General features: G+C 34.1%; 1 protein-coding gene across 1 annotated transcript; it reads right to left on the reverse strand.

Annotated features, from left to right (window-relative positions):
* Nucleotides 1-3,104: 3,104 nt before the first annotated feature.
* Nucleotides 3,105-25,857, reverse strand: LOC138702767 (ATP-binding cassette sub-family G member 1-like). Its single transcript, XM_069830067.1, has 8 exons — nucleotides 25,797-25,857; nucleotides 21,788-21,907; nucleotides 21,120-21,277; nucleotides 17,592-17,760; nucleotides 17,125-17,226; nucleotides 12,621-12,721; nucleotides 8,146-8,298; nucleotides 3,105-4,367 (listed from the first exon to the last, which is right to left on the reverse strand). Exons 1-8 carry the CDS (start codon nucleotides 25,855-25,857, stop codon nucleotides 4,023-4,025), a joined length of 1,209 nt encoding a protein of 402 aa, XP_069686168.1. The 3' UTR covers nucleotides 3,105-4,022.
* Nucleotides 25,858-26,221: the final 364 nt, after the last annotated feature.

Below are 26,221 nucleotides of genomic sequence, written 5' to 3' on the forward strand. Positions count from 1 at the left end.
AAATAAATTAATTTTTGAAAACTCGAATGTCAGCCTTCTACAAAATTATTTATCTTTTGCATTTCATTTAAAACTTGTTAGTATACATTCCATAATTGTGGTGGAGTGGTGGATATTTTGGTGCCGTGCGTTTTATGCGTTCCGCTGCATTTTTTACTTCCACTTCAGCTCCATCGGCGATATGAGTGTGCTCTCCTTCTTTCGTAATACGTATTCCACCAGTGTGATGATGTCGGTTATGCGACGGGCATTGTATATTTCCCTTTTTTTCACAGCGCCAATATCTACTTCTACCATTTCTACTGTGTGAATGAAAGTGGTGAGTATAATTGTTATGGTCTAGCACAGCGTTGTCAGACAGAGACTAAACGGAGCGGAGCGCTCCACTATGACTCGTTGCGTGTTCCGGTGTTTCCACAGGCATAAGCAAGTTCACGCTCCGACTGCACTCTCTAGCTCCACAACCGGTTTTGGAGCTTACAACTCTGACACTACTGGTCTATCATCCCCCCTCTTATAGTTGTTATCATATGAATGCATGAATGTTAGCCATGATGTCCCATGTTGGGTACAGGCCTCCTGTGATGGGGTTAGAACCCCCTCGACAGGGATGGCTCAAGTGTACTCGCTTGGTGAGCCAATCCAGGCGAGCTTGTCGTGTATACTACTTTTGTGACATGGTTAATAGCCTTGTTAGACTTTAACTAGTCTCAGCACTCTGTTCTTTGTTCATTTTTTTTCTTGCACTACACACATTATACTGATACCGGCACTTTGACAAACACTGATTGCTATTTACACTATTTGCCTGACACTTTCTCAACACTGACTTTACTATTTACAAAACTTATCTTACACTTTCACTAATACTGACTTTACTATTTACAATATCTTAACACTGATTACGTTATCTATTTACAATGACCTTCCCTAGTTCTTTCCACAAAACTCTGTTCTTTGCTGTCCTCGACCATTGTTTCCCCGCCTCTTTGGTAAACATGTCAGACCACCTGAGCCGTGGTCTTCCCTGTCCTCTCTTTCCGACGTAGGGGTCCCACATAGTGACTGCATGGGTCCATCTTGTCTGGTGTAGTCTCGCCACATGTCCCCCCCCCCAGGTCCACTTCATTACCGTGGCTCGTTCTGCTGCGTCAGTAGTGTTCGTCAGTCTTTGTAGTGTTTCGTTTGTCATTCTGTCTCGTAGCGTGGTGTTATATAAGCCATGTTAAATGTTTCCACTTACTTCAAAATTTAATACTGAACCAATGAACTACATATTTTCATTGAAATTACTATGCTACAAAATAATTAAATATATTTCCATAGCAACCCTTCTTTTTTAATTTGTATATTGGAAGTACTTGTTACCCAAAAATGAACTAAATATTAGAGGACAAAATATTTAGTTGGCACAGAATCTAGTGGACGAAGAAAAATTGGGAAAAAATTATGGACACAATAATTCTTGACCGAAATATTAATGGACAAATTTTTTGGTGGAAAAAATGTTTGTTAGACTAATTTTCTTGGGCAAAATAGCTGTGGACGTGAGATAGTGGACAAATTGTCTGATGGACGTATCATCCTGGAAGCGACGGATCATCTGTGCCAGGGATGTATAAGAAATAGCACGCGAACGAGCTTAGATTCTTTCACTTGCTACCTGTCAGCAGTAATACAGAGTGAACCCTAAGTGATGTCGTTAATTCTGGTGAATGATTCCTTCAGTAAAGATCAACAAAAAAGTTTGCTGTGTTTTAAATGGTTTTCCAGAAAAGCGTGCATTTTAAAATACATGAATTATGAGATCGTGCAACGCTGCAACCAACAGAGAATACACATTAAGTTGTGTTGCTCTGAACAACCCCTTCTCCTAGCTTTTTGAAGGTCATTGCCATGTATACACGGTTTTCAAACTCGTAAGAGAAAATACAGATGATATACCGTTTAATGTTTGTGTTTGAAGTGTGTTAGAGAATGGAGAATAAACAAGTTCATTTCACTTTAAATAAAATCTTGGAAAATTAAAAATAAACTCAACCTAATTTTAATTAAATGTTTACAGAACACAGACAATAAGACACGTTTATTTCAAACTAAATGAAAAAAATTAAGAAATATTTCTACACTCCCAATTCAATTGAATATTCTAGAGCTTGTAAACAATAATTATGTTTATTTCAAGTTCTAAAAATTTAAAACATTTAAAACTCTAAAGGAAAAAAATTAAAATGCGATATACTTATTTCACGTTAAAGCAGGGGTCGTCAGCACAGAGCACGCTGGGGCTAGCATCTCTTACCCGCTGAAAACGCAGCGCACCATGGTGCAATGAGTAGCTGCTAGCGGGTATGCTCTCTATCTCTCCCTGCTGCACGACGGTGTACATGGGACGGCACAGCGTACCCGTTGCACATTTCAGCGAGTGCTGACGACCACTGCGTTAAAGTAACAACAAAATTTAAAATATTAGTTTTAAACTCTTCGATTTAATTTTAATTAAATATTCAGTCAACACGGCCAATAAGAAAGGCTTACTTTATATTACACAAATCTAATTAATGATTAAAAAATCTCCGTTTATTGTGCTACGAGCATTTTCTTCAGCCAATTAGAAATAGTTCTCCCTCACTTTAATTTTTAAGTAGTAATCGGAAACGTACATATAAGAAATCAAATTTTCCGAGCTATCTTTGAAAGCATCTTTCAGACAATAATCTATATAGCGTTGTCACAGCGCATTTCGTTTCAAAATTTATTTGCAGAACGAACACTTTACATTTGTTCGGTTCAAATTTCTGCATATTTAAAGGACAAAACTAAAATTCTCTTAAATTAACTGAGCATATTGGGAATTAATGCAATAGCTTTCCCAAAATACGCTACGAAATGTTTCATGTAAAATAATTTTTTCTCGATAAAGAAGGAAAAACGAGCAAAATTGTACAAACTTTTTTTGTTTTAATTGTCTCAAAGAATAACCCCTTGAAATTAATGACATTACTTACGCTTTATCCTCTATATGCTGTATAAACAAGAGAGATCAAGAGACAAGGGTGAACAAAATAAACATTATGAAGTCGAGATGTAATAACTCTTTACACTTTTGTTTACATACTTTTAATAAATGCAATACAATTGTTTCACACATAGTTTTAACAAATGCAATACAATTATTTCACAGCAGAAAATGTTATATATTTACGATGCTGAATAACCATCAAAATGTTCCTCGTGCATTATAATATGTATTGAATAATTAAAAAATAACTGTGTTCATGTATACGACTTTCGAAACTGTTGGAGTGTTATATCATTGTCGTCATAATAGCAATACTGTTATGCAAAAATAAGCTAGAATCTCTTCTTCGATTTCCATCTCACACCAGTCTTATTAAGTCTCGCAAAATGTTACTTAAAGAAGCAAATCTAAGCATAGGGCGCTAATCATGATCTAATAGCTTGCTTGGCCTTTAATCTTGGCTTTGTTAAGTTCATGAAAACCTACCGGTCCGTAAGTACTGCTGAAAATTTTCGCTGCAAACTTATGAATCCTCGGACACAGTTCACAGTTGAAGGAATTGTAAAAGCTGAATAAGTCCTTGTCTTTATACGTACATTTCAGCAGTGCAATATGTGAAAGATCAATTAATTTTAGCTACGACTCTGGGGACAAATTTCCTGGATTTGTGGAATGGGGGCGACAGAAGAGCTCTAATTTGTGTTGAATCATTTCCATTTAGCATCTCTGGATACTTCATTTCTTAATAATGCAATGCGTTTCTTTCTTGTTCTGTACATCGCTGCCCTACTTTATGTAAGGTAAGTAAGTAACCTTTGCACCGCTACCCTTCTTTCGGTGCGTTCTAGTAGGGAAAGAAAGTTAACCCGAGCAATCTACCCGCCGCGTGCTTCATCCCGTACGGACTTGAATATGTACCGCTGACTTACGCAGTGCAGAAAATGTAATTTGTGAAAGACTTGTTATGAAGAAGTAATACTTTCTGTTCTCAGGCATTTATTCATTTTGAAATATACAATCGCAACTTTAGGACAAAGTAGAACATTATCTGCATAATGAGGTACCATATTAAAATTGCCATAAGATCACTTTCATATGTGGCATCCGATATATTAAAATCATCCAAAATTTTAGAGGGATTTCTATAATGGCAGTAGGGTTGAGAACACTCTAATTTCGACCTATTGTTGCCGTATATCGCAACCATCCCGCCTTCGAAGCTATAGCGAAAGGAAGACACGTGTGTGAACCACGCTAAGTAGCCCGGCACATCGTTCAGTCTTACATAAAACCCAGAAAACAGAAGCATTGGTACAGTAATTGATATCACCATGAAGAGTCCCATCTGAAAAATAGAAAACAATTACTAGAAAAATTGTCATGCCTTTTTGATTTCTTATTATATGACGTACAAAGAGAAGTATTGTAAAGTCTTAAAAAACTTATGCTGAATTTTTCACGGTATTACAATTTGCAGTACCGGTGTAACTAATGCTGAAAATGTGACTCTGGATATATAATTTGTCTGCCTGTCAGAGTACAGTGATTTCTCCAAAGTTACTGAATAAACGTTTTATTTATTCATTGCCTACAAGCCAATTTATCCGGAATTATACGTTAAATAGGAAATAGTTGAACTTGGTAATAGCGACCACAATTGAAGGGTTCAGAACCATAGTGGGCCAAGCGCCATTTACCATAATTCAATGGAAACATATAGCAAGTAATATAAAGTACAGGGACATCACTTTATTTTTACCAACATTTTTAACATTAACCTGGCTATACTCGGAAACACTGTTATCCCCTTCCATTACAGGAGTTTGGTGTTACTAGTGCAATATGTAAACAAATAATTTTACTAGCTATATGAGGAGAGAAAAATAGTGTATCAATTTATGTTACAGGGAAATACGATATTGCGATTTTCAGTTTGTTTATTACTTTTGCGGTATTTTATCAAAATACAGTAGAGTAGATCTAGTAACAGTTTTTTTTTTCACAAACTCAACTCTTCAGGCGGTTGTATTCATTATACAATAGCTACTTTATTCAGCATATTACCGTACTTTCGGTAACTCTAATCTTCACTTCTGTTCAGTCCACACAGGTAAAGTTATTCAGTCATGCTACCTGTGCGAAATAAGCAGGGGAGAGTATTTATGGAGATCGCAATAATCACGACATAATAGATATACAATAGATTTCTAATAATCTTTACGAATTGAGTGATTCTGATTAATAATATGAGGATAAAACAATCGCGATAAATCGCGAAATAGAGTTCTATTAGCGAAATATGAACACATTCGCGAATTATTACTATTGCGTCGTTTTATAGCGAATTCCACATTCTGAGTTCTTTTTTTCGGACATTCTTTTTATTTGAATTTGTTACACATTCGAGTAGACTACATTGCATGATATTCCAGTGTTCTGATTCCATTAGTGAACTCAAAAGAGGGAGAATTCAACATTTCACCAATAATTTGAAAGTGTTAATTTGAGGGCAGCAGTTTTTTTTTCTTTTTTAATGAATGTGTGTTAAATATATCTCAATCCAACAAATATTGTCTATTGGCCATACCGCACCTTTACCAGAATCCAACGAACCTTTAATGTTAATTATTTAGAAAGTAATATTCATACTGAGTTAATACTCCAATTTCGAAATAATTGTATTTTTTTAAATTTCCATTAATAACCGCCAAGAGTACAAATCAATCTCCAACAATCTCCGCCGACACAAATATTAAAAGACACAAATGATAAAATTAATCTCCATAAATACCTGGCCCTTGAAATGAGCTTCAATAATATAGGCTCTTCCTTCTATGGAAAACGCAACCATATTTCTGAAACACACTATACTCTGTACTGTTTACTTCACTGCTAGCAGACTTCGAATGCAACAGCGGCCGTAAGTTTGTGTGGCTGACGGGAGCAAGGACATTAGTGAAAGGGGTGGTAGTAAAGTATATTCAGAAACCCAGGTGCAATAAAAATTCAAGTAAAAATAAAGTGATGTCCCGGTACAAACATTAAAACTAAATGATATGTCAATCTTCATTAAACTATAGTATTCACTTAACTTTAACCCTAGCTTTCTCCGTTTTTAATAAATGGCGCTTGGCCCACTATGGCTCTGAATCCTTCAATTACTGCGATACTTCAGTTGTAGAAACAGTCATTAGGAAGCAGAGGTTTTATCTACAATAATCTCACTAACGGTTTTGATTTATCTAGAGAAAACAAGACTCGAGTGGGATTTAATTGTCTATTAAACGATTGTAAGAAAGTATATAAAGGTTAGAAGAAATAAAGTACTCTAATACAATAAATAATAATTGACTTACGAAAATACTAAACTGTCTTGAAAATGTATTATTGTAACATCTATCTCATAGTTACAAATATTCCGCAAGATGGCAGTAGTGTGTTATGATCGGCTGTTCTCTTGTTGCCAGTTGTGTCAACTAGACAATCTTCACTGAACTCTATGGACGATTACTAGTCAAGAAGACTTTGTTGATTCAGTTTCATTTTTATCAAAACATTTGCGTTTTACTTCAATTATCAACATGTACTCGTATTAAACAATCTCTGATACGTGACTATCCATAATCTCATCTAGCAGAAGCTATAACATAACCTAATAATAGTTTAAGATAAATAATAGAAAAGTTTTAATTAAGGATCATGAAATAAACATGAATCATTTTAAAAGGTACAATTATTGAAAGTAAAATGTTGGCAAACAAAGAAACAAATATTAGGGAGGTGATAAAAACAAATGCTAGGGAGCTGATAAAAATTGTAGGATAAGCAGCCATGATTGGTTGGAACACGACGTTCCGTACCATTTTATTGGTCAAAAGTAGTATGACGTAGTAAATGTGTAATATTCCACTAAAAATTAACATGATTCATTATATGACGACACATTTGTAATAAGCAACTCGTTTAAACAATATTTAGCAACAATATAAATTCTTAGGTTTACACTTATTGGCGACAGGGAGCAGAGATACAAGTGGTAAGCTCGCCACCTAGTTTGCAACTTAGGTATTACTAGGGCACCAGAGAGAAGAAATTGAGTCCAGAGACTCTAATTTATGCATGCAGGTCTTCAACATGCCGGAAAACTCCGACACTGCTGAAAGTGCCTTTCGGAGGACTTGCGCTCCGGATTTTTGCGAGTTGAATCGCCATCCTCTGTGAATGTTATGTTATGTTATGTTATGTTATGTTTTATTTAACGACGCTCGCAACTGCCGAGGTCACATCAACGTCGCCGGTGTGCCGGCCATCGACCTGGCCCGGTATCGAACCCGCAACCTCGGGCATAGAAGGCCAGCGCTATACCAACTGCGCCAACCAGGCCGACTCTCTGTGAATACCACACACAATGTGAAGCTTCCAATGCGCTGTACTAGCTGAATGAGCCATATCTATTAGTCTGGAACTATTCAGTTTTGCGATTTTTTTATTCAAGCTCTAATTTCGCATAGCATGGGCAGTTCTGGAAATCAATGTGCGTAAACAGAGGAGAGGTTTCGACATTAGCTCACTAACACTTTTTTTAGTTGGTTATTTAACGACGCTGTATCAACTACTAGGTTATTTAGCGTCGATGAGATTGGTGATAGCGAGATGAAGCCGAGGATTCGCCATAGATTACCTGGCATTCACGTTACGGTTGGGGAACATCTCGGAAAAAACCCAACCAGGTAATCAGCCCAAGCAGGGATCGAACCCGCGCCCGAGCGCAACTTCAGACCGGCAGGCAAGCGCCTTAACCGGCTGAGCCATGCCGGTGGCTAAGTACTAACACTTTCCTTGTGGGAAATATTACTGGAATTGTCTTTTTACTCTGACCGTGTATCATCATTTTGATTCTGAGACAATTAATTTCGTAACATAAAAACCCCCACATTAGTTTTTCACTGCCTCTAAATAATATTTAATACTATTTGCTTCCATTCTATAAGTTTCATATTGGAACCCAGGAGATAAATACTGTTCAGAACATGTGTCAATCTTTCCTACTTACAGTACTTGAAAACAAATTTTACAAATACTCATTGAATGAATCAAAGTTTCGTAAATAGTAAAACACATACCTGGGCATTAAATGCAGTTCCAGTCACAAAGCCCAAGGTCTGGCCACTCATTGAGAATATTATGTGTAAAGCCCAGAATTGTAATGCTCTGATGTCGAGTGGCTGATCTGTCAAGAAGTAACTCCCAATGAGAAATAATGTGGCACATAAAATCTAAAAAATAAATAATGAAAAAACATATTATTCATTATTCTATATACACTTTTTAACATTTGTATAACCACTGATTAACTTTACAAACTTCTTTACTATGTTAACTTTTAGAAAATAACCTGGCTGACTATTTTCGAAGTGTTATCCTTCATTGTCCAAAGCCTAGTGAAGATCCCGCGCTATCGTCTGGTCTCCTGTTGTGGTGGGGTGTGTTCATGATTGTGTCGAAAAGGGTGTGTGTTTTGAAATTGAGTTGACTGTTCAGGATGTGTTGGGAGTGTTGCATCATCTTTCAAGAAACTAAAATACAACATTGCATATAGAAGACAGAATACACTACAAAAACATCTTAAGACATACAAACAAATACAACAGAAGCATACAAATTATCATGCAACAATTGCAAGTTGCGACTTCTACATTGGACAGACTGGAAGATCATTTCAAATACGTTACAAGGAACATATCACAGCCATAACCAAACTACACAACAATTCAATCTACGCAGAACACATCACAAACTTCAATCACAACTACAGTAGCATAAAGCGTATCTCATCGGACCGATGGACAACAATGACGTCACGCTGCAGCGAAATAGGGGAAAAAAACTGCTGGAAGGTTCGATGTCTATCATGGCGTTGTACAAGTTGTTGTCTGTGCTACGTTAACAAGATTTTGCGAAATTTCCGTACTGTCATCTCGTTCAAAGAAAAGAGAGCATAAACAATTTATTTCTTGAACCGGTAGTAATAACTGGTCCGTTGACATGTTCGCTCATAAGCCATTCACATATTGTTTTTACGTTGTGCTCATTACAAACAATACAGCAGAACACACCGCCATGACACAACAGTGCACGATGTCATTCGTCTGCTAATTCCCGCCCTATACAAGATCCAATCAGATTCACTGATGACGGCTACCACCTCTGCAAGCTGATGAAACCGGTGCGACACCGGTGGAGCATCAGTGACGTCATTGTTGAAATTCGTAACACCGTGATGCCATCAGATTGCTCAGCGCTGAGATTCGGAATACGCCTATGCTCATAGACACCGACATGAAAATACTACACATCCAGCCAAAAAAAAACAGAAACTTGATTCTCTAGAACAATATGAAATTTACAAACATACAGGAAAAACACCCCCAGCACATCTTGAACACTCACCTAAATTTGAAAACACACACCCTTTTCAACACAATCATGAACACACCCCACCACAACAAGAAACCAGAAGACAGCGCTGGACCTTCGCTAGGCTTTGGACAATGAAGGATAACACTTCGAAACTAGTCAGTCTGGTAATTTACTAAAAAGTTAACATAGTAAAGAAGTCTGTAAACATATTAATAGGTAAAATACTGTATGTCATGGTGAATATAACTTATTTCATTCTCTTAAAAATATACGAATATTAAGTTATGGTATTATTGTAACTCCTAATAGTTGAAATGGGGGCATGGTAGCGTCGCGGTTGACACGTAACGCTCCAAGATGGAAGGTCCGGGTTCGATTCTTAATGGGATCATGGATTTTCTCCAGTGATCTAATTCTTCCAGCCGCACTATGGTCCTGGAGTCTACTCAGCCTCTAACAGAAATGAGTACTAGGGGCATTACTTTGGGGTAGGGACGGCGGGCACGTAGGACTGACATCCCTACTGATATTAAATGTCAATCGTCTGTAAATATGAGAACCTTAACTTCTCGCCATTCTCTGGGCCGATTTGGCCTGTGATGGGGATGACTATTTTTAACACTTGAAACAGAATACTAACTTGACTCTAGCTATTCATTTTACTTATATTTCCTCGAAGCTTCTTAAAGGTAATACATACATTTTAACACATGTAAGTGTACCGGAGTACCGGTACAATATAAATAGAACAGAATGTATTCGTAAAAATAAAGCTACCAACGCTCTTAGTCGAATCGATGAAACAGGAAGCAGTTATGAGGATGACGGAAACTGCGGAATAGAGAAATATCAGGACAGCAGAAGTACCCGAGAGAACTTTCTGCAGCGTCTGGTTTGTTCATTACAAATCCCACCCAAACCTGTCGGAGGTCGAACTAGGGCTGGGGACGGAGCGGTTCGGTTCGGAGCAATACTGTGACGTCATTACTCGGTTGATCCGAGTACAGTACCGAGTACAAATTTGTGGCGGCAGATTTAAAATTTTGATAGATTGAGTCGATTTTATAACGTACTTTGAAAGTGAAACCAAACGTATTTTAAAAGCGTTGTAGTAAAGGGCTTTCGCTTTGCCAATTGACGAGAAAAAAAAAGTGCTTCGCTTCATTGCAAAATGACAGCTGCAAATTTTATGTGCGTGATTACAGCTTTTTTCCGGAGTTATTTTATACGAACGGTGTATTTAACCTTCAGTGTTCTTAAATATGACACACGAAATAAAATTGATAAAATAATTTATAATACTAACGGATAATAAATAATCTAATCCAATCACGAATTAACATGTGAGGTAAACGTTAAACACTGCAGCTAAGTAAAAAGGAAGATAAAAAGAAACGAGCTCTATGAAGCGCTGCCTAAGCCAACGTTATTGTTGTCATCTTGCATATTTAAATTCCGAATATTGTTCTTTTTACGTGGTTCCATAAGTTTGAAGTGCCTCCGTCTGTACAATATACTCGACTGCAAATGTTACACTTGGCAGACGTTTTCCCAGGACTACAATCAAAATACTGTCCTGCAGTGGAGGATTTTCGTGGCATTGTTGCCTCCTTTTTTTTTTTTTTTTTTTTTTTAGCAAAAACAAAAAATAGAATAAAAATTAATTAGGCCTACGTATTAAAACATGGCAGAACACTGAGTGAAAAGTAGTTATTATAAACTACGTATCAAATTGAGTAATTAACAGTTTAAATTTAAGAAAACAACTTACTTCTAATATTAACAAAACACAATAGCAGAAAGCATATAAATACAATAGTACCTAAGTGAAACACGTGAACTCTGTTTGGACCTGAGAGGTGACCGGTGACCGGTAACGGCTACGGTTAACCGAGTAACTTCGGTGCTCCGCTGCCAAGCACATTAAACCGCTAGAACCGAGTTACTCAACAGTTCTACTCGCTCCGTCCTCAGGCCAGCTCTAGATCGAACACGGGCCGTCTTGGTGGGAGGCCAGCGAGCTAGCACTGTAGCTAGAGGCGTGGCCCAGTGACTACTTTGTTAGTTGGCCTGGTATTTTACTGATTGTTTCACATTTAAAATGTTATCCATTCATGTTTGTGTAGGCCTATTATATTCACTTGCAGAGACATAAAGTGAGGAGTAGATGTTGAGTCTATGCACATGATCAGATAGACATTGATGTCCAGTATGTAGAAGGAAATTTTAATTTTTTTCCCCCGTAGGAAGACAGGACTTTTTTATTATTTTGTTAGTATGTTAATAGGTAAAATGTAGAAATTGTATTTAAATAATAATATATCTTTGTGTAAAATTGTTGTATGTAATGTGTCTGTGTTCTGTTATATATATAATAGTCTTCGCATACGACTGTGATGTCAAAGCAAGCGCATTTTTCTGACCTTGGCGTCGTGCGCGGGCATCAAGCGCTAGGTATGCTAGGAGGAATAAGCAGCCTGTTGGATTAAGAAAACAGTGGCGCACAAACTTCAAACGGAACGTGAAATTTTATGTCGTTATTTTTATATGGCTTCTTTCCGTTTGTTATTTTCTATATTGTCTGTAAAACAAAAGTACTAACACCTATTTCTTAGCCTAATATTGCAGTTGTGTTTTAAACGTTAATAACATAATAACGAGTAAAGGAGGAATATTCACACAAATTCCATAATAACTACAACTGTACTGTACTAAGTGAATTAGACATAAAGAAAGTGTTATCCCAAAAAAAGACACTGAATATGACATGATAAGTTGAAATTAACATTGAGGGTATCTATAGCCTTGTAACAGTAATCAAAACAATATTATTATTATTATTATTATTTTGTTCTGACTTATTTTTATGACTAGCATGTAATATTATGACGACTTGTTAATATTTATCTGTCTATTTATTTCCTTCAACATTAGAGCGAGGTGAAATTTATTGAAAGGTTATTTCTTTTGGGAAACCAAAAAATAGGAGAAGTGCTAGAAAATAAAGAATGATATTATGCAACAGAACTCAGGTTATAACACGTTATGATACTGTAAAAAGGAGAATTAGCTATAATAAAGTAATCGTCAAATAGTATTTTGACAAATACACTCGTTAAATGATTACAGTTTTTTTTATCGGTTTTTGAAACTGCTGAATATGTGAACAAACATATACCTGCAAAGGTAAATCGGCAACAGTTTTGGAGAAGTAGTAAGATTTCAAAGAATACCAGTTGTTATGATGTTCGTGCAGGAAAACTGAAGCTTCCATTGGGACTGAAATACAAAATATACAAAATATTGATATTTTGAATGTAAAATATATTTGAATCGGTCATTATTTAAAGGCACTAGTTTTTTCTTCAGTATTGTGATAGGCCTAATCGAAGAAAACTGTTGCACCAGCTTAATAATTTCAGTTATGTATCTGTTGTATTTACATACCACCCCAGATCACACATAACAGATTGATCAGTCTTATGGGCTTTGAAGACAACAACTTTTATCAATTTCACTCGACAGTGGCGATCCTGGTGGTTGTTCCCTTCCGCATGTTACCGTTTAAACATGGGGATGGTCAAACTGTTATATATGTAAACAGGGATACCACTCACCATGATATTTTATTTATTTATTTATTTATTTATTTATTTATTTATTTATTTATTCTGGTGTAGTTAAGGCCATCAAGCCTTCTCTTCCACAACACCACGAATACAAATACAATAATAGAAATAAAGAGAAAAAAAAATACACTATATACAAAGTAAAGCTACACAAGAAATAAAGAGAGAGAGAGAGAGAGAGAGAGAGAGAGAGAGAGAAAAAAACACTATAAACAAAGTAAAACCACACAAAAATATACACAGGTTGCAGTCACACAAACTTTAGATCAGTGATTAAGTATCATAATTAATTGTATCCTAACTAATTAACTAACATAAACAAGAAACTTGCAATTTTAATCTAGATTAAGAAGAAAAAAACACAAATCAATACTTCTAACAATACCTAAAAAAACATTAACTAAGACAAAATTTTCCAATTTAATTTTGAATTATGATGAAGTCCGGTGATAAAGTGATAAAGTGATAATACTAAGCTAGAAAATAATATATTGGATTGTTTCATCCTCTATTAAATCCAGAAGAAAACTTAAGAAAGCCATCAAAACGTCCATTTCGTCAAGAATTGACTTTGTACCTTTCAACAATGACCGATTCATTTATGTCAGTCACTCCAATTTATTTCCAAGATGTGAAACTCAAGTTGTATTATTACCGGTACTGAACATTATTTCAACCGCTTTTTTTTTTTTTATTGTTTCCTAAATTTTCCACATTCATGTGTTTCTCTGCCATGCCCAGAGAGAGGTCGTTTTGCACGAGCAATGATAATAATGATAATGATAATAATAATAATAATAATAATAATAATAATAATAATAATAATAATAATAATAATCTATAATAATAATAAATCTGTAGCCGAAATTTTTCTGGTAATTTTCGATTTTCCAAAAATAATTGGTCCTAACATATATAATTAACCACCCTGAAACCGAAAATCGCTTTTTTGAAATTTTTGTTTGTATGTCTCTCTGTCTGTCTGTCTGTCTGTATGTATGTTTGTTACCTTTTCACGTGATAATGGCTGAACGGATTTCGATGAAAATTGGAATATAAATTAAGTTCGTTGTAACTTAGATTTTAGGCTATATGGCATTCAAAATACATTATTTAAAAGGGGGGTTATAAGGGGGTCTGATTAAATAAATCGAAATATCTCGCTTATTATTGATTTTTGTGAAAAATGTTGTATAACAAACGTTTCTTTAAAAATAATTTGCGTTAAGTTTTACTCCTTGAAAAATTTTGATAGGACTGATATTTAATGAGATAAATGAGATTTAAAATTAAAATAACTGCCATCTAAGGCGGTGTAATGAATTAAAAAACAAATGACTTCGTCTATAAGGGGCCTTGGACAGCAACAATCGAAAGCTATGAAAGATAGCCTACAGAGAATGTTTCTGTGTTTGTATGAAGTAATATCGGAAGCTAAATTAACCGATTTGTATAATTAATTATTATTTCACCATTGGAAAGTGTAGTTTCTCTATATGAACATAATGCTAAAATGTTATTACAGTAACTTCTGATATAATATAATATAATATAATATAATATAATATAATATAATATAATATAATATAATATAATATAATATAATTTAAGTTATTTGAAGGATTCAGAATCATAGTGGGCCAAGCGCCATTTACTGAATACGTAGAAAACAAGGGTTAAATTTATTACCATAATTCAATGGAAACCTATAACAAGTAAAATAAAATATACATATTAAATCTAAATGATGTCAATCTTCATTAAACTATGGTTGCATGTAATAAAAATTAAGAAACATGTTAAAGGAATTGCCATTGCACCAAATGAGTGTCTCTGGACCAAAATGATCGCATTTTAATTATTTGGATGCAATTTAAATTAGGTAACATATTAAACGATTTATCCTTCTTTCAAACACGAATGTTCCCTCGATCAAATGTCCTATTTTAATAAATTATGTAATTACTTTTTATTTATTTCTAATGGGTGCAGCGGAGCGCACGGGTACGGGTAGTAGTAGTAGTAGTAGTAGTAGTAGTAGTAGTAGTAGTAGTAGTAGTAGTAGTAGTAGTAGTAGTAGTAGTAGTAGTAGTAGTAGTAGCAGTAGTAGTAGTAGTAACAATAACAATAACAATAATAATAATAATAATAATAATAATAATAATAATAATAATAATAATAATAATTTATGTATTTATTTACACTGCAAGTGGGCAAGCACACGGTGGCAGTGGTATACACAATATAAACAATACAGAATAAAATTACAATCTATACAATACACAATACAATTTAACACAATAATTACAATTAATCATAATACATGAAACAATCTAATTAATAAGTGAACCTAATTTTACAATACAACCTACATATGTATAGGTCCTACATAAGTTTCACATAATAGTCTTTCACTTTACTCTCAACTCACTCACTGTAGTGGCACTGTGACGCATTTCACTGACACTTTAGGGCACATTTCACTGACACTCTATAACACATTTCGCTGACACTATAGAACACATTTCATTGACGATATAAATTATCACTGATCGGAACTATTCACTGCACTGTAAAACCATAACTTCACTGACTCACCTCGCTTCACTGATACAACAGCTCAAATAAGACAAATACTTACACCCTTATGCATACTTATAAACAGAACTACATTTAAGCTAAACATTTCTAGTCTAAGACCTTCTTACACGCTATTTTTAAATAATTTACAATTCAAACCAAGGGAGTAACTCGTCAGGCTAAATAAACACACGTCACCTTAAAAAATTAAATGCTAAATGTCACCTTAATTTTAATTTACACTTTATACACACGTTTTTAATAATAATAATAATAATAATAATAATAATAATAATAATAATAGTAATAATAATAATAATAATAATAATAATAATAATAATAATTTTATGTAGCTACGGTTTTCTCTATCTAAGATTCTATGCCCCCTCCATCAGAAATCTTAATTCACACCCTGGTAACTTCAAGCAGGGAATAACTTGGGGTAAAGTATAGCTGGGTCTATATTCCATAGCTATGAAGGATCAACCAGAATTCAGAGAATGATAAATATTGGAGTAAAGTGAAACTAAGTCAGGCATTTCAGACTAAAAGAAGAAGAAGAAGAAGAAGAAGAAGAAGAAGAAGAAGAAGCCCCAGATATTGTGGTGATACTGCTGCTACTGATGATGGTAATGCATAGTACATTATGCAACGAGCCTATAATGGTAGTAATTAAGACGCGAGTATGTTTATTTATGAAACGAGCGCAAGCGAGTTTCATAATTTTCATAAGAGCGTCTTAATTACCATTATAGGCAAGTTTCATACGACTTTTTATGCTCGACCATATTTCTAACTTGAAATTATTCATAAGTATTCATGTTATGGTTATGTAAGTGAGGAGCGGAACTGACCTAAATTGTGAGATGTGCGCAGACGCAAAAGTATTGATTTTTTCCGAAACACGAATGTCATATAATCTAGAGAATAACATGAACATTAGTCTTGATATAACCTGGAAATTGATTTAGAATTGAAAAACGAGATGACAAATTGAATTTATTTGAATATTATTTACAATTAACGCTAATTATTATAGTAACAGAACATAACCTTCTGCGACAGTATTGGATTTCCAGCCTCCGTGACTTTTCGCTAGTTGTCTTTCGATTGCATATCCGAGAATAATCGATACTTGCGCTTTTATAATGGTACAATGGTGATTTCTCATTAGCTGAACAACTGAACTATAATGAATAGGTGTACTTTAATGAGGTGCATTAAAGGGCTACTACCAGGTGTATAATTACTAAATTTCGGCATGGTCGAGCATAATAGTACATTATGCAACGAGCCTATAATGGTAATAATTAAGACGCAAGTATGATTGTTTATGAAACGAGCGCAAGCTCGTTTCATAATTTTCATACGAGCGTCTTAGTTATCATCATAGGCAAGTTTCAGACGACTTTTTATGCTCGACCATATTTCTAACTTGAAAGTATTCAAAATTATGGTTATGTGCGAACTGACCTGAATTGTGAGATGTGCGCAGACGCGAAAGTATTGATTTTTTCCGAGGCCGAATTTCATTGACCTTGACAGAGAATAAGATGAACATTACTCTGGTATAACCTGAAAATTGATTTAGAATTGAAAAACGAGATGACAAATTGAATTTATTTGAATATTATTTACAATTAACTCTAATTATTATAGTAACAGAACATAACCTTCTGCGACAGTATTGGATTTCCAGCCTCCGTGACTTTTCGCTAATTCTCTTTCGATTGTCCGAGAATAATCGATACTTGCGGTTTTATAACGGTACAAAGCTGACTTGTCATTGGCTGAACACCTGTAAGCTGACTTGTCATTGGCTGAAGACCTGTACTTTAATGACATGCATTAAAGGACTGCTACCAGGTGTATAATTACTACATTTCGGCATGGTCGAGCATAAAATATATTACATTTCAAAATAGACGTGACATACTCACATACAAGCACGGTGAGAACTGGGCTAAGCATAAATAGAAATACTCCATTAAAGAAAAGACATCCAATGTTACTGGGTACTTTTGATGCTTCATTGCCACTGTTGTATCCGAGTGCTCCAAATAGTAGACCTACAGCAACATGGCTTACAATCCGAACGTAAGTTAAATACTGAAACAAAGTAGGATCAAATTGTTAATTTTTTAAAATTTAAAATACATATCCAATTTATTTTCAAGGGTGTTTACGGGCAGGGTCTCGTTAAAAAATTTAATGATCTAAATAGGAAGTACATTAAATTTGGGATCTCAAAAACTGGAGAGAGAAAGGATGAATATCCTGAGGAAGATTATTGGTAAAAGACCTTGAGAGGCTATCTGCAATAGTAATATGCGTTACAAGAGCGGTATGTTGACGTTTTCATGTTCGAGGAAAAGATTGAAAAAGCGAAACGTAGTTGAGCTTTTTTAATTTCCGAGAACATGAAAACAAACATACCGCTCGTGTATCGTACATTATTTTGTGCGAAGATCGTTTATTACATACCTGAAAGAGGAATTTTTAATTAGTTGCAATGAAATCTCCATCTTGGTTTCTGTTCAATGACGGTAACTTTGGAAAACAAATATATCTATCTTCAACATTTTTCCTATAAAATGTTTTCTGTGTTTACTATACTGCAGCAGGCCGTGATATACGTCTGTCTTTTTTTCCCCCCCAGTCTATGATGAGTCTGGAATCTTGTTGATTTTTTCACGGCTTCCTTAATGTTACTTGCATTACAAATGCAGTAACTTTTGTGGTGTTGTAGAGTTTACTTAATTTTTGCAAATATTTAAAAACAATAATTAACAGTGCAATTTAGGTGAAATTGCAGTGGTAAGTTTCCAATTTATAATTATTACTATATTGAACGTCTTTAAAAATAATATGTTAAAAGCCTAAAGCAGTAAAATGAATATGACGCTTAAGAGGTAAGAATAGGGAAATTGTTATGTGTGTTACGTTGGGAATACTGAATGTGGTATTTCACACTTACCGCGTATTGGTTGTGTGCGGAAAGCAAGCAAATACGCACGATCTCGCACAAAATATTATGTGAGAACTCTTTGAAAATTCAACAAGAAGAACAACAACAAAAAAAGATCAAAATGGGACTCACATGCATGACGAATGGCATAAGATAAATCAATTAAAAGCTACAGACACAAAATACCTACGGGAAAGAAAAGTCCTGGGAGATCAAAAGGTTCTAGAGTGATTAATTTCTAGGCATAAACATGCTGAAAATCCTATAAGAATGACAAGAAGAAGAAAAATGTTCCATTTAGCAGATTTTTCTTCCAGCTTTGTCGCTTATTCTATTTAGCCTCTTCTATCTATATTCCTCTATTTTAAATGAAGTCTTAAGGTGCGCAGATTTGCGGAAGTGATAAATTATGCACAATATTCTTCCCAGGTACAGAAATGCAAGTTTTCTCGATTGCAGTTATTTAAATACCTGAGAACCGAATCTGCTTCCGAAGTACAATTCAGGGAATGCAAGCTAAAAGCTTGTTAATTATGTATCAGATAAGCTTCCCGAGTGCCCAAAAGGTGCAACAGCACCTAAAATGTTACATTTTTCCCCTAAGATAATTTATCGTTGGGAGAGCAAGATGATAAAGAATGATTTTTTTTAACGAAATGAACACTAGCTTATACCAACGTAATCAGAGTATGTATACAAAACAAATGTAGGCCTACAACCTGTAACTACTGTATAAAATTTCGTGAAAACCTGTTAGATAGGAGAAACGCTACTAATTTTCTCTATCTGCACCCCTATAAGGAGTCGTTCCTCTTATACCAACGTAATCAGAGTTTGTATACCAAAACAAATGTACTACCTGTAACTACTGTATAAAATTTCATGAAAATCTGTTAGATAGAAGAAAAGCTACTAATATTGTCTAATTACACCCCTGTAAGGCGTAGTTTCTCTTATACCAACGTGATCAGAGCTTGTATACAAAACATATATGCTACCTGTAACTACTGTATAAAATTTCATAAAAAATGTGTTAGGTAGCTGAAAAGTTTTCAGTTTGCATTTTGGACCACTGTGCGCCGTCTGGAGTGCAATACTATTACAATCCAGACGGCGGTGGTGTTTTGTCTTATTCTAAAAAGCTATTAATTCTCAAAATTGACGACAGATGGATTTTTGAAAATATGAAAATCATATAGGAAAATTGACATTTCAATAAAAACTACTATTTTTCCGCACATCCTTGGATGCCAAGCTTCAAAATGTGGGGTGATTCATAAAAATCCGTTGAGCCGTTTTCCCGTAATTTCCATTACCAGTTCAAATTATACAGGGACAGCATTTTATTTTTACTAACATTTTTAATATTAACCTGGCTATACCTTTCTATTAACGATTGAAACAAGAAACACGGTTTTCTACCCCTTCCACGACTGGAGTTCGATGTTACTGGCGTAAAATACAAATCACTTTACTAGGTATAGAAGGAAGAAAAGTAGTTAATCGATTTATGTAAACTAGGAAATATCGCAATTTTGAGTTTGATCATTTTCATTAGGTTTTTGTTTAATCAAAATACAGTACTGTATTAACACTTAGTGTTTCTACACACGAATTGAGCTATCCATTCGGACGTATTAATTATGCAGTGTATATTGTACTGTTACAGCACATTAGCGTACAATATAAAGAATGAAGTTAAATTGAAAAATAATAATAATAGTATGGATAGTTAAACACATTTTTGAAAATGGTGACCGTTCATTTCGATACAGGCTTCAGTTCTTTTGTGCATATTATCGCACTATAGACTATTGTACCTAATTCCAATTACCAATTTCGTCCTTCGTACGAGTAACTCATGTTGAAATAATTCTGTACCTACTCTATAAAAGAGTACCTTACGTACTGTAAATTCAATCTTCACTTCTGCCCGATCCGAAAAGATAAAATTACTCAGAAATGCTATCTACTGTCCGTTCAAGTGGTTTTGTCGCAGGGCCGTAGAAAGATGGGGGGAATCACGTGACAGTTAATTACTTAACGAGGCCCTTTTATTTAAGTTATTTTAAACAATTATATAATATTACGTAGACGTCCAATTCCTAACAGAAATTAATGTTTTCAGAAAAGAGCTAAGATAGCCCAGCTACTAGACTTAACAGAGGGGCGAACAGAAGCAGGTGGGGGAAACCGGGATGCGACGGAGGCAAACGGACGACAGTACCTGTACGAAAATATGATTCAATATTGAAAGCTCTTTCGTCACTGGAAAACGCGAACATATTTCTGGAACGTACTATACTCACTAACTCAGTACTGCATACGCGCCCTCGGTTCTGTGTCGTGAACGGTTGGAAGTTTACTAGTAGTAGGGGTGGGAGTGAAGTACATTCCAAAACTCAGGCACAATAAAAATTGAAATAAAAATAAAATTATGTCTCTGTATATACTGTACAGTATATAGATACTTTTCAATAGTTCATATCTTTCCACTTACCATGTCTCTAAGATTGCAAATCATTGCTCTCTTTGTCAATACGAAGAACTGAAACCAAAATGAACTTGGGTATAACTGCTTTGTTTGTACGTCCTTTTCTTCAGACAGTGTTACGATTGTCTCGTTTGTGTCCTTTACTGAAGACTGTAACAGCGATGCTGTAAATGGGAGACAATAATTTATTATTCATAATGAATTATTTCTACGTTACATTAAATTTTTGAACACTTAATTATTTATGAAACATACCTCACTAATTTCGCGTGTTTTTAAAAGCTGGACTTATTTTAATTTTTTTATGTTACTGGCATGAAGACAATTCTGTTCAACAGAAATCCACAGTAGTAATCAATAATAACCAACAGGTAAATTACATTTCTTTCTTCTTGAAATTCTGTAGTCTAACTGTTAGGCTAATAAAATTGATATTTTAATGGTCATTATGTTTTCCGGTAATTTTCTATTTCAATTTTACTATTTATTTAGGTACAATTTTTCGTCATATAACTTGTAATTGGCTTTACTTTATATAACGTATAGTTTTCAGGTAATTTAAAATTTGTAATATGACCTGATGATGCGTTAGTGAAGTAGAAATATCACAACCAATAATAAGTTAGACTATATGACGGAAAACTGTACCTAAATAAACAGTAAAATTAACTTACTACTTTCTTCACTAGCTTCATGTTCATTCTTTGTGGTCTCAGGTTTGGAAAAGTCTATGCGATTTTTCATGATCAGTTTCTCGATACGGGAGTCTTTTTCCTTGCTTATAACTTCAAGTGCTGAAAATAAAGATATTAATATGTCAGTTGTGTGCACGAAGAAACATACAAATTTAAATTAACTTCATTTTAACACAAAAATCTATGGACATCATTGTTACAATAATTATTTCCGGATATGGAAATGTAATGTATAAAATGTTTCAATGTTTATAATTCTACGATGTAGTATGCACAGTTACTGAAATATGACAGGAATCATACAATTAGGGACACCGTAAAACAGCGAATAATATCATCGAAGTCGGTAAATGAAATTACGGTACTGTAATTTAATAAAAAGTTCTAAATCGTAAAAAAGTTTTTTAAAATGTAAATAATGAAAGAAGTCGGTTTTTAAACATGTATATCATGAAACAGTCGTTATTTAAATATGTAAATCATGAACAAAGTCGGTATTTAAACATGTAAGTCATGACAAAGTTATTTAAATATGTAAATCACGAAAATGTTGTTATTTAAATATGTAAATCATGAAAAGTTGTTATTTAAACATGTAAATAATGAAAAAGTCGTTATCCAAATATGTTAATCATGACAATGTAGTTATTTAAATATGTAAATCATGAATAAAGTCGGTATTTAAACATGTAAATTAAGAAAAAGTCGTTATTTAAATATGTAAATCACGAAAAAGTCGTTATTTAAATATGTAAATCACGAAAAAGTCGTTATTTAAACATGTAAATCACGAAAAAGTCGGTATTTAAACATGTAAATTAAGAAAAAGTCGTTATTTAAATATGTAAATCACGAAAAAGTCGTTTTTTAAATATGTAAATCACGAAAAGGTCGTTATTTAAATATGTAAATAATGAAGAAGTAGTTATTTAAATATGTAAATCATGAAAAAATCGGTATTTAAACATGTAAATCAAGAAACATTCGTTATTTAAATATGTAAATCATGTAAAAGTCGTTATTTAAACATGTAAATCATGAAAAAGTCGTTATTTAAATATGTAAAACATGAAAAAGTCGGTATTTAAACATGTAAATCATGAAGAAGTCTTTATTTAAATATGTAAATCATGAAAAAGTCCGTATTTAAACATGTAAATCACGAAAAAGTCGTTTTTTAAATATGTAAATCACGAAAAGGTCGTTATTTAAATATGTAAATAATGAAGAAGTAGTTATTTAAATATGTAAATCATGAAAAAATCGGTATTTAAACATGTAAATCAAGAAACATTCGTTATTTAAATATGTAAATCATGTAAAAGTCGTTATTTAAACATGTAAAACATGAAAAAGTCGGTATTTAAACATGTAAATCAAGAAAAAGCCGTTATTTAAATATGTAAATCATGAAAAAGTCGGTATTTAAACATGTAATCATGAAAGAAGTCAGTATTTAAACATGTAAATCGTGAAGAAAAATTTTGAATATAAACATGATAATAAAACCTAAAGCTCTTATTTCCCTAAAGACTTTCTGGTAGGCCTAATAAGAGTTCCACACAAGATGAAGGAAAGTGTCACGTGAATATCAAAAACATTGGACCTATGTTCATTTGCACACTATGACAGGCCGCTTGGCTGCCGAATTATCAAACTAGTCTATTTTTTTTTTTTTGTTTTTGGCGTACTCTTGCTGAAAATGTAGTAAATATATTTTACATATTTCTTCTTATTGTGTTAGTATGTAGGCCTAAAAAAGCGTATGCACGACACACAAAGATTTTCATTTTTCATAGCTGAACAACGTATTCTAGTTACATTCCTGAACAGCCAAATTCACCATGTGATGGCTTTTAAATTACATACTGTGTATATGCAATTATAATACGCACATTTTTTGACAAGGTGGTAAAAAGTTTGAATGTAGACATAGACAAGATGGAAAGACCAGTGTTGTATTTCTGGAAATGGAACAGGCCAGATGGCCTGAACCGATGTATGAGACGATGATGATGATGATGATGATGATGATGATGATGATGATGATGATGATGATGATGATGATGACGACGACCATTTTTGACACAATGTCGTCTTGAAAACTGATGTGGGTATTATATTCGCACGCAAATACCGAGACTTAAATTTAAATTAACGCTCTATTTATGCTAAGAGATACTCGCTGTAAGCCACTGATAGAAACGGCCATTGTAGGTTCGTGTTTTCTCGTCTTTTGCGCATTTTTCATTTGTAATTTCAAGTACATTTTTAACAACAATCATTATTCACACGAGTATTACTTTATTTAAAATTCGATAATGTAACGACTTATTGACAATCCTTTCTTTTATTTTGAGATTTTATGTATAGGCTTACAACTTGTAACAATCGCGCATCTCTAGCCTAAATAAACAAAAAAAAAAAAAAAAAATTACGAATAATAATTGAGCCGTTCAGAGCAGAAGTGGTGTAAGTCAAAAATGGGTAATGAGGGTTGAAGTAAACATTCTGTGAAATACAGCGCAAAGTAGAAATTAATATTCAATTTATTTAAACTATTAATAGTCAATGCATAGCACGAAGGACGTATTAATTGCTGCTTTGCGCTGTATTTTACAGAATTTTTACTTTAAACCTCATTATCAATTTTGACTTACATCACTTCTGCTCTGAACGGCTCAATTACTGGTGAAAGAGTGGCATGATGTTAGTCATTGCCAAATGAATGTTCTGACATCAATCCACACCGTCCTGTTGACTGATACTGCAAGTGAGGATGAATGTGATGGGTAGCTAGATCTAAAGGTGTCTTTATAATCTGTATTGATAATATAACATTAATCTTGAGTGGTTTTCAGTACAAGTGCGTATTATATTCGCCAGTATTTTTTTCTGGATTTATGATAAAAAAATTGGAATGCGCATTATATTCGAGTAAATACGGTACGTACTTTGACGTATTTATAAGCTACAATATTCAATGTAATTCCAGATTACCGAACTTCAAATATCAGACCGAGTAAAATTTTATGCCCTTAATATTTTGATATTTTAGGGTTTCTGAGGCGAATATTAACCCTTAGTATGGTAGCCTACCTGTATGTATTTTAACTACCTAAGTTACATTATGATCAATGGTTGTCGGTATCTCTAAAGTTTACGTTGTACTTTTATTTCATATTTGTTGAACTAGGGAACTGATTTCTAGGTGCTAAAAATAGAGAATTAGGACTTTATAAAACTGAATTCAGTACTTGGAGTTTATATGAAATTAACAATTGATAATTTTAGTAAATATTCTATTTTAGATGGAATTTATGTACAGAGAAGTGGTGTTGACAATGAACGCTACTGAACTGAGGACCCAAATTCTATCAAAAAGAGATTGATTGCTGATTTTTCAGTTTCATTTCGCATAACGGGGTGCATTGACGCGAAAACTTAATTTGGAAGATCTCACCTAACGGGGCTCAAATGAAGCTGAAAGTAACTTGTAAGCTCTCGCCTAACCTGAACAATCTACCATCTCTTTTATGCTAAGGTAGACTTTTCCAAATGAACTTCAGTTCCAGGAAATTAGGTTAAATCTTCTCCCCTTCTAAGATCAATATGGAACGAACTTTCCAGACCAGTGTTTGTAAAATATTTTTTTACATTTCTGAATAGCATGTTTGTAGTTTTTTTGGGAGAAATTTTTGCATTTTTAGTACTGGTATTATTTTTATTTTAAATATACACGAAATATTAAAACGGCGCTTTTCAGGCATAAACATAGTTCTTAGGCATTTATGGGAGTTTTTGGTTCATTTAGGCGTTTAAGTCCTACAGAAATGCAATAGGGGGATCCTGTGTACATGAAACGTAGAGATATCTGAATAACATACGTCCAGACGTAGCAAACAAAATAGGTACGGGACTAGAAATGCATTCCCTAGTTATAACTTATTTTCACATACATACTTTGCATTTTCAAACTACTTCTTACCGAAGTCTGCTCTGTTGTAATAAAAAGAACAAGTAAAACCAGCATCTTCAAACACAGACATCACACACAGACTCCACACTACAAAACTAAGGTATTTTCAGTGTTTGTTTTTAATTCCCAATACTGGCAATACATGACTGAAGCTTCACCTTTTCTTGACAACGAAAAAGATTTCGTCATATATGTTGCGACTTATTTTCACACATCGTGAATTTTCGAAGTACCGGTACTGTATTCCTTACCAAAATCTGCTCTGTTGTAATACACAGAACAAGTAAAACCAGCATCTTCAAACACAGTCATCATTTCATCAATTGGCCCACTATAGGCACATTCTCCTTCAGCTAACAGATAGAGATCGTCAAACAACTCAAATAGCTGTGAACTTGGTTGATGGATAGAGCACACCACAGTTCTGCCAGACT

This window comes from Periplaneta americana, chromosome 7 (assembly GCF_040183065.1).
Source record: "Periplaneta americana isolate PAMFEO1 chromosome 7, P.americana_PAMFEO1_priV1, whole genome shotgun sequence".
Taxonomy (NCBI): Eukaryota; Metazoa; Arthropoda; class Insecta; order Blattodea; family Blattidae; genus Periplaneta; species Periplaneta americana.

Coding starts and splice junctions, on each gene's coding strand:
- LOC138702767 (XM_069830067.1), bottom strand. CDS start 25,857: ATGTCTGTGTTTGAAGATGCTGGTTTTACTTGTTCTTTTTATTACAAC. Junction 17,761..21,119: donor TTTGCAATCTTAGAGACATG/GTAAGTGGAAAG, acceptor ACTTTGTTTCAG/TATTTAACTTACGTTCGGAT. Junction 17,227..17,591: donor AGTTCTCACCGTGCTTGTAT/GTGAGTATGTCA, acceptor ATCAATTTTCAG/GTTATACCAGAGTAATGTTC.